General features: G+C 56.2%; 1 protein-coding gene across 1 annotated transcript; it reads left to right on the top strand.

The window, feature by feature from the left end:
* Positions 1-6,802: 6,802 nt before the first annotated feature.
* BTG2 (BTG anti-proliferation factor 2) lies at positions 6,803-8,294 on the top strand. The gene is made up of 2 exons (XM_057400798.1): positions 6,803-6,965; positions 7,781-8,294. The coding sequence occupies exons 1-2, from the start codon at positions 6,818-6,820 to the stop codon at positions 8,119-8,121; spliced, it is 489 nt and encodes a 162-aa protein (XP_057256781.1). The 5' UTR covers positions 6,803-6,817; the 3' UTR covers positions 8,122-8,294.
* The last annotated feature ends 1,465 nt before the right edge of the window (positions 8,295-9,759 follow it).

Here is a 9,759-nt window from a genome sequence, read left to right as displayed (position 1 = left end):
TCTTCTCTTCTCTTCTCTTCTCTTCTCTTCTCTTTTCTCTTCTCTTCTCTTCTCTTCTCTTCTCTTCTCTTCTCTTCTCTTCTCTTCTCTTCTCTTCTCTTCTCTTCTCTTCTCTCCTCCCGTACCTGCTATACCGAGGCTTTGATGTGTGCATGGGACTGACTTGATCTCTTCAGCCTCCTGGGAAGCACAGAACTTCCCAGCACGGTCCCATTTGCTGGCTGACAGCCGATGTCGTGTAGAGCCTTTGAGCGATGGGCGCTGTGGTGGTACTAAAGATGCTGCAATCAAAACCGCTTTCATCTGTCCCCGTCTCCTGCTCTTCTCCTCAAAGCGTGGCTTAATAAACTGCTCCTCAGCCTTCCCAAACCACCCTCAAGCCCAGCAGAGCCTCTCGGTGCCGACATGAGCAAGGTCAGTAAATCCAGTCACCAGCTGCTACAGCAACGCTCCTGTGGTGCTCCTGCCCATCTCCTTCACTGGGCCATGGGGTTGCCATGGAGCTGCAGCACCGTTTCCCTGCACTCGTGCTCTATGCACGCTGCTTTGGGCAATGTGCAGCTCCCTGCCTGAGCTGGGGTTTGGCACAGGAGTCCCATTCTCACCCCCTAAAAAGCCCCTGTGTTGTGCTTTCACCAGCCTGGGGTCGGTTGGTTTTAACTTCTCATTTCTAAGAATACAAAAACAAACCCCTTTTTGGTAGCATGGCTGCGTGTCGGTGCAGGGTGAAACCCCCAAATGTAACCCTGCAGCTCCCTTAGAGGGAAAGGGCTGGATCCACATCCAAGGAGGGAGTTTGGCCTGACAAGCTCATGGGAAGGGCCCTGTGTCTTGGAGCAAGCTGCAGCATCTCTTGGGCTCGGTTTCCTGCCCTGCTGGTTGTCTGCGTGTCCCGCGTTAGCCCAGCTCCCGTGGTTGCCCATGCGGGTCTTTGTGGCTCCGGTGTCCTGTGTCACTGGTGGGTTCATCACCAGAGCTGGTGTGGCTTTGCCCGTTCCCAGCAATGGGGAGGGAAATGATGTTTTGACTGGAGCCAGGGTTTATTCTGGGCCTTTCCATAGGGGGAAAAGAGGAGAGCCCAGGGAGGCAGACACACCCCAGGGTGCTGCAATAGGGAGAAGTGCCTCTGCACACATCTGTGCCTCCCATGTGCTGTTTACCCTGGGCTAGAGGGGAAGATGTTATCACCAAGGGGCAGGACAAGGGGCACGTCTCACTGCTGTGCCTTGCTCCATTGCTGAGATAGAGCCAGGGCTCTGCTCTCTTTATCTCATAAACAAGCCTGTTCCAGGCTTTACAGCTGACAGCTTTCTCTGGACCTGCCTGTGCAAACACCTCCAGCCCCGCACGGCTCTGGGGCTGCTCTGTTCCCTCATCCCCTCTCACCCTCCCGAGCTTTGTTCCACAGGAACAGGGGTAGGTGGAGGCAGTCGCATCCTGCACTGGATGTGGAAAAAAGAGCAATAACCAAATGCAAAGAACAGGAAACCATCTCTGAAATCAGCGTGAGGTCACCTACGCACCTTCCCCGAGCAGGCAGCCTCATAGGGAACTGCAAGGCTGAGCTCTGTCTCCGGCTGATAACACTGAGCCTTGAACAAATGTCCTCTTACACAAGACACCATCAGCATAGAATCATAGAACAGTCAGGGTTGGAAAGGACATTAAGGTCATCCAGTTCCAACCCCCTGCCATGGCCAGGGACACCTCACACTAAACCCTATCATCCAAGGCCTTGTCCAACTTGAACACTGCCAGGGATGGAGCATTCACAACCACCCTGGGCAACCCATTCCAGTGCCTCAGCACCCTCATAGGAACGAATTTCCTCCTTAGATCCAATCTAAACATCCCCTGTTTAAGTTTTAACCCATTACCCCTTGTCCTGTCACTACAGTCCCGCCCCAGCATCCTTACAGCCCCCCTTCAGATACTGGAAGGCTGCTACGAGGTCTATGAGCATGGGCTCAGTAAGACCAAGGAGAAACCCCAGAGTGCCCTGAAGGCGGCTGGAGCCAGCGAGTGCTCAGCACCACTGGAAAACCGGGTCCAAAGTCCTAAGGAGTCTGAGGGAAAAGCAATTCTCTGCGTGCGACTCCCTTGAGTACAGCAACGTTTGCTTCCCAGAGCACTCCTGCAGAGATGTGCCGTTCACAGGGGGTCAGACAGGCTGTTTTCCATGAGGAAACATGGCATGCGGTAAGGAGAGTGGATCAGAGGGAGGCTGTTAAAAGGCAGCTCCTAGGAACTATGGGATCCCTCCTGAAGCCCTGGGCCTGGGCTACAAAAACCTCAGTGCTGAGGGTGCTGAGGCGCTGGCACAGGGTGCCCAGAGAAGCTGTGGCTGCCCCATCCCTGGCAGTGCTCAAGGCCAGGTTGGACACAGGGGCTTGGAGCAAGCTGCTCCAGTGGAAGGGGTCCCTGGATCAGCTTTAAGGTCCCTTCCATCCCAAACCATTCCATGGTTCTATGATCCACACACGGATCCGCCCAGGAGCAGAGGGGAGTATTTAAAGGTCCCTGATAGCCTGCCCGTGAACCTGCCTGGACATGTCCCCAGTGTGTCCTGACATGTCCCATCCACAAATCCCCAGGCACTTGGAGCATGGGGAGCAGGAAACAGACCAAACAAAGCACCAAGCTGACAAAAGACATTCAGGCACCAAAATAGATGCTTAGCAAAGCCCAGTGTGAGGAGCTGCAAGGTGGAAGGGTGCCCAGCCTGGCTCTGTGCTGTAAATGTGAGCTATTCTAGCAGCTAACAGGTTAAAAAGGCTTCATTTACGTCCATATCCTCCCTTTCCTCCCCTCCTTGAGTTGCATTTCACACGGTTCAGTCACAGCCTTATTTCACAACCGTGTGTTTTGAAAGGACTCCTATTAGCTCTAAGTGTAGGCTGCGCTTAGGGCTCTTGCTTTATTGTTTACCCTGCCTGCTAGGCCTGTTTCTGGGGTCAGGCCCAGGTTACCCATTACACTGGGATTAAACACACCAGCCCAGCTTACCCCTGGGCTTTTTTCCCCTCAAATTCCCAGTGATTTGGCTTAACCGGGGTTAGCGATGAGGTGGCTGCTGGCACTGCCCTCAGAACCGTCTGTGGAGCCAGACAGAGGGATTTGAACCAATACATCTGTTAGCTCCACAAAGCAGAGCTGTTGCCGGATTACTTTTCCCCCTTCAAGTAAAGAAAGCAAGCTCTTGGCTTCCTAAATCTCTAAATCACTCCCAAGTCCTTCCCAAAGACGGGGGGAAACTGGGAGGCACCCGCTCAGAAGCGACAGCGGATGCGGGACAATTCCCATCAGGAGGATTCGTATGTTAATTCTCTGTAGCCCTTCTATTGCTCCTAATAGGGGTGTGGGTTCACACTGGGGCTGTTGGACCATCACGGTACCGGAGGAGAACAGCTCGGAGCTGGTTCGTGTCTCCTGTGCACCAAAAGAGGTGTCATCGTGCCCCGAAATCACAGCAAGGCCAAGCGCAGCGTGGGAACAGTGCCTTGCAGGTGCACAGGAAACACTGGGAGTTGCTGGCGGTGAAGGGAGCAGCTCCCTCTGTCCATGCTGAGTGTTAACCCGCGATTGAAAGCCAAATGTTCCCCTTTTACTGTCAAATTTCCAGCTCAACTGGTTTGGAAGCTCATTTGGATAAACAGTGTTTGAAAGCCTATCTGCGCTTTGGTTTCCTGCCAAACCAGTTGCAGATCCAGTCTGGCCAATTGCTATGGAGAAGTTTATTGGGTTCTGTTCTCTTTTCTTTTTGCTTCAGTTGGCATCTAAACGCTCTCAGCCATTTCCAGCTAAACACAGGGCAGAAACTCATCCAGAAACCCAGTTCTAACTTCTCTTGTTCAAATGAAGTCTCTTTTCTGATGGTGTTTATTGTGGAATGCCTCTGGAAGCACGTATGGAGTCTGATGCCCTGTCTTTAAGGCATCAGGCTGGAAATCCTGGGCACGTAACCCGCTTAGAGCTCCTTGAGCTCCACAGGAAATCTCTTCTTGGAAGGGCTTAACAAAGTCAAGCTGCTTTCCCAGCCCAGGGCCTGTGTCTGTCCATAGCAGCACACACAAGACAAGGGCTCTGAGCTGTGCAGAGGCAGGCGGTGGAAAGCCCATGATTAAGGAATAAATGGAAGATCTGAATTTGGAGAATGGTGCCACCACTTGTGGAGCAGGGGGGACCAGGGGAACCTGCCTGCCAGGGCCACATCAGCACCAGCACTTAACCAACACTGTTAGCCCTAATGGCAAAGGAACCTGCGCTTGCTATTAGTGCAGGCTGGAGGACAGGAGACCTCTTGCTCCAATTACTGTCCAGTGACTCAGGGCTGGATGATACCATCCAAGTACCTTTTAACGTGTTCCTTCTCCTGGATGGGAAAAAACAAGCCCTTTTCCCTGCTCTCAGCTTGCCTGGATGGACTGTGAGCTCTGCTCAGGCCTCCTCCGCTTTACTGCACAGCAGTCAGGGGGTTATTTTTGCTTTGGCTTTTAGGGATCTGTTGGTATAAAGGGGATCTTCTTCACGGGATGGGCTCTCTTGCTTCCAAGCGTGCTGCTGAGGGTGCTGGTGTGTTTGAAGCAGTGAAGCTGTGCATGGACAGGGCTCGCATCCAGGGGCCTCTGGCTGCTGCATGCCCCCTACCCTGCACTAGGTTTCACATGCCCCCGGGGGCTCCTTCGTGTGTGCTGCTGACTTGAAAAAGAAGAAGAGGAAGGAAAAAAACCCTCCTTAGACTTTAATCCTTGGGTTTATTTCAAAGCTTACGAAGGCAAAGCTGGTTTACAGCAAGAGATTTGCTCGATTCCTTGTGGATGAATGGAGCGGCAGATGGAGAGGGGAGCAGAGGATTCAGGGAACCCTTGGCTCTGTCTTCTTCCTTCTTCCCCTACCTCTGCTCCTGCTGCCCAAAGTGCTTTCCTTGGAGCTGCACAGAACACAAAGGGGATCAGCACAGACCCTTGCTTGGGTGCTACCTGTTGTATCAGGGAATCATGGAACGGTTTGGGTTGGAAGGGACCTTAAAGCTCACCCAGTACCAACCCCCTGCCACGGGCAGGGACACCTTCCACTTTGCTCTGTTGGTTACCCATTGCTCCATCCCCATCCTCTCACGCTTCAGGTGTGACACCCCCCCCCCCCCCCCCGTGCCCATAGGAATGCCAGAGGTGCCAATAAACCGAACCTCCAGCAAAAGGCCTCCCAAAATCCTATGGTTTGGGAGCTATGGGAATAACTGGAGCTGTGTGACCTGCGTGTAAGGGTGCTGGGAACCTCTTCTGAGGTAGGCAGGCAGTGGTGGTTCAGCCGGAGCTGCGGCAGGGCAGCATTGGCAGCCGTGTGCCGGCTGCAGCACGCTCCTCCTCACCGGGAACACCGGGAGCGGCACTGTGGGAACCGGCGGTGTCTCCATGGGGCTGCTCCTGGGGCACAGGCAAACCCAGATGATCTAATCCCTGCCTCGGTTTGTTCCAGCTGCACCCACTGCTTGTGGAGATGCCAAATGAGGCCCCAGCCATAGGAGGAGAAGGCGTTTTCGCTGGGGATCACATCAGAGCTGCGGCTTCAGCGCATGCCAAAGGAGGCATCTGGGGCTGCGAGACAATGCCTTGGAACAAGCCCGCTTCTCTGCCAAGGGAATATTCATTCCGAAATCCCATCCTGGTTTGATACTGACTCTCTCATGGTTGATCAAAGGCAAGGCAAGAAAAAGAGCTTGGCCTCCTCCTGCTGCTTTAGCTTGGGGCCAGTTTCAGCAGGAGCTGCCTTGGTGCCAGCAGCGGGGCAGCTTCTGCTTTGCGGTGGCTTCACGGTGCTGCTGGCATCGCACTAAGCACCAGGGCTGTGCGCTCCTCCTCTGCCCTCTCGCTGGGCTGGATGGTGGCAACCGAGGACGCTTGGTGCTGCTCCACACATGCCTTGGCTTGTTCTCCCTGTTCCATGATCCGACACGTCCTCCGTGCTGCAGCCGCCTCCCCTGGGATCCCGCTCATCCTCCCGCCTGGCTGCTGGCTGGAGGGAGGGATGGTGCCCTTGCTCCTTCACCCTAAATGCTCCTCAGGAGTGGGACAACAGCGGACATGGCAGTGTTCAGTGTTCACCCCCTGGAGCCCGCACGCTGTCGGGACCTATTGGATTGGATTTAGCCTTGTTCAGGGAATGGGGAAGAAAATTTGGCGATGGGAGCCTGGTGGGGGGGACACAGGCTCCCTGCACTGGGGACAGAAGGGTGTCACTGCCCCCAACCACCCCAGCGACCGCTCTGTGCTGTTTGGTCCAAGGCAGTTCCACTGATCCAGTGATGCCGAGTACATCCCAGCGCCTGTGATGGGCAGCAGCCGGAGAGGGCACCGGGACCGGGCTTCCACCACCCCGGACCCCCCCATGGTCACCTCGGACACGGGGTACCCCTAGAACCGGATCCCCGGGTGCCCCTGCGCTGGGGCAGGGGTGCAGGGACATGGGGGGGGGGGGGGGGGGGGGGTTACAGGCCCCCATCTCGACCCCGGCCCCGTCCCCCCCATCCCGGGTCAGCCCCAAAATAGCGCCCGGTGCCTCCCCCCCTCCCCTCCCCTCCCGCCGCCGTTGTTACCGCCTGGGCGCCGTGACGTCACCACTTCCCCGCGCTGAGGTCAGGTTCTATTTGCATACCGCGTCTCTCAGCCAATCAGCGCCGCCACCGCCCCTGACGCCATTCCCGGGCCACCCCATATAAGGGCAGCGCGGAGCGGGCGCCGTAGATCGCGCACCGGCGGTTGAGGCGCTCCCGGCCCCGTTTCCATCCCGTCGCTGAGGGCCCGGTCCCGGTCCCGGCATGAACCAGCGCCGCGGGCCGCGGCAGGACATGGTCCCCGAGATCGCCGCCGCCGTCGGCTTCGTCTCCGGGCTGCTGCGGACGAGGGGCTGCGTCAGCGAGCAGCAGCTCCAGGTCTTCAGCGGGGCGCTGCGGGAGGCGCTCGCAGGTGAGGGGCAGCGCAGCGGCTTTGCGGAGGGGAGAGGAGCCCCGTTGGGTGTCCTTTGGAGCTGCCGGGGTCGCTCCCGGCATCCGGAGTCTCTCTTTGGGTGCCTGCCGGCATCCTCTCGTGTCTGTGCTGCCCTCGTTGCTTTCGTGCCTTTGGGTGCCCACGCGGGCACGTGTAGGGATGCTTGCGCCTCCCTGAGCGCCCATTGGTGTCCCTGTGGGGCTCTGGGGCAGCATCTCCAGCCCTGGAAGTGAAGCGGATCCCTGCTTAGTCTGCGGGCTTTGTGCAGCCCGTCTGCTTGAGGCTGCGCCTGCTGGGATCAGGGTACAGATGATCCGAAGCTGATCTCTTTGCCCTGTGCCGGTTGGGGTTTGGCGCTGCCATCCCCGCTGGGTGGTTCAAGTGTCTCCTCCCAGCCTGACCCAGCTTCACGTTATCCGCCCTAGGGAGGGGTGGCTGGTTTGCTGCTGTGCTGAGATAAAGGGGTAGCAGCATGCCCCGGAGCTTAGGGAATGACCTGGATGTTACTGCTTGGCTGTGGTGGTTTGTCGTCCGTGATACGGTATCTGCCATGGCCACCGCGGTGGTTGGGGTGAGGTGGTGTTGGGGTCCCATCACTGTGGCTGGGGTGTCTGGGACCCGAAGAGCTGCATTCCTGTGCCTTGGAGCAGTTGAGCGCTCGGATGTGGAGCCTCTGTCTGCTGGAGGCAGCCTAAGGAGGACAGCGAGGTGTGGGAGCCGCTTGGGACCGCAGCGGGGCACAACCCTCCTCCGAGCTGCTGCTCACAGCTCTTCCCTTCTCGCTTCCCTTACAGAGCACTACAAACACCACTGGTTTCCTGAGAAACCCTTCAAAGGCTCTGGGTATCGCTGCATCCGCATCAACCACAAAATGGACCCCCTTATCAGCAAGGCAGCTAGCCACATCGGACTCAGCCTCTCACAGCTCTACCAGCTCCTGCCCAGCGAGCTCACGCTCTGGGTGGACCCCTACGAGGTCTCATACCGCATCGGGGAGGACGGCTCCATCTGTGTCTTGTATGAAGCAACTGCAACAAAACCAGGCAGCTCCTATGGGGTGCTCACCTGCAAGAACCAGCTGATGTTGGGTCGCACCAGTCCTTCCAAGAACTACATCATGACTGTCTCCAGCTAAATACTCTTGTCCGTACACTGCCAAGACACAGGCTACTGTATACCTCACGCGAGGATCTATTTTGAAGATGAAGAGCTATTTATATTTTTTAAAAAAATTCCAAGAAAATCCATAATTAAAATATTTGGGCACCGCTTCGGGCTGGAGCGGTGTCTTTAGGTGCCTTTTTTAAAGCTGTTGCAAGCTGATGAGTTTTTATTCTGAAGCCGATATCTACCTAATTAGTGTTGGATGGTCATTTGGGGCTGGTTTGGTCACTTGGGCAGCTTGGAATGGAGGATGAGGGGGAAGAGCCAGGCTGGGAAGTGTGGCTTGGTGGTGGCTCATTCTGTGTCACCTTTTCGCCACCCCGGTACCCAACACTGTTGCTGTATTGCAGTAGTGTTGGGGAAAGGATGAAGGAGTTGCTGTCTTCCCTCTGCTAACTTGACTCCTCAGCTGATCTGCTCTCTCTGGGGCCTCACCTCAGGGCTGGGTGATGCTGGGGACCCTGGATCCCTCTCTTTTGCCTTTGCACATCTCTGGACCCACTTTGTGAGTATTGCAGCTCTGCTCTGCCCCACTCCCAGCACAAAGTGAGGGGGACCGTGGCCTGCCTCCATCCCCTCTGTCTTTCCTATCTGCTGCTGAAAGGGGCCACGTGGGTACCTGTGTCCTGGTGTCCTGTGAAGTGGAGCAAGGCAGAGATGCTCTGGTGCTCAGGCTGTGCAGAGGAGGTCCCCAAGATGAACACTGGAGCACTGCTGGGTCCTGGTGCTCCCTGGTACCTGAATCATTGAGCAGCTGTGAATTACAAAGCCTTTCTGCTATGTGCAGCTTAGACACCAGCCCATGACCCACACTACTCTTGTGTGGCCTCCTGTGAAAGCTGCCTAATCCAATGCTGATGACTTTGCAGAGTCTTCTCCAGAAGAGCTGAAGCGGCTCACCTTGTGCTGTGGAGGTTGGTGTGTGAGAACCCCCTTTTCCCTTAATCAGAAGTACTTTGGGGGGGGGGGGGGGGGGGTGTCTTACCCCTCTTTGTGGGGTGGTTGGATGCTTTGGTGTCCTAACGCTGCTTTTAAAGTCACAGCACTTCCTTCCCCTCCCGCAGTGGGTGATGCGGCCGGCCCTGGGAGCTGTCTCCGCTGACCCCTTGGTAAGGGGCATCACTTGGTTCTGAGCTCTTGGTACACAAGTTCGGCACAATTAATGCCTGCTCCTGTGCTCTGTCTGTTCAGGCAAGCCTCCTCTTGTAGTCCCAGGGGTGCTGGTCTTCAGGGAGACTCTGCCCCAGTGCTGGTCAGGATTTGGCCTTCAGACCTACAATGGGGTAGGAGCTGAAAGTGCTGCCCCAGGAGCTTGACCTATTGGGAATGAGCCTTTCCCAGGGTGTTGTGTGTCTGTTGCCTTTTTACTTACCAGCTCCTCCAGCAATCCTGCATTGAGGAAGCAGGACCTGGCCATGGTGGCTGTAATGAAACTTCCCCAGCTCTGTCTCTCAGCCCATGGGTTTTAACCTCCCTCTTCTCTGACCTGGCACTGACTGGTGTAACCAGAGTCACTCTTGCCCAGCCTTGGATGAATCAAGTTCTCAGACGTTTGTGCAATATATTTCCACCTCTTGGGTGCTCTGGGAGAGGAAGGAAGCCTCCAGCC

The sequence above is a fragment of the Pezoporus wallicus genome, unplaced genomic scaffold (genome assembly GCF_028554395.1).
Source record: "Pezoporus wallicus isolate ANWC-B61680 ecotype Strahan unplaced genomic scaffold, APGP_CSIRO_Pwel_v1 scaffold_7736, whole genome shotgun sequence".
Classification (NCBI taxonomy): Eukaryota; Metazoa; Chordata; class Aves; order Psittaciformes; family Psittacidae; genus Pezoporus; species Pezoporus wallicus.
Note: the sequence above shows the minus strand (reverse complement) of the source record. Positions and strands in the feature narration are given on the sequence as shown.

Excerpts from the sequence above, each read along its gene's own strand:
- BTG2 (XM_057400798.1), top strand. The coding sequence starts at position 6,818 with ATGAACCAGCGCCGCGGGCCGCGGCAGGACATGGTCCCCGAGATCGCC. Across the intron at positions 6,966-7,780 it reads GCTGCGGGAGGCGCTCGCAG|AGCACTACAAACACCACTGG; the intron begins GTGAGGGGCAGC and ends CTTCCCTTACAG.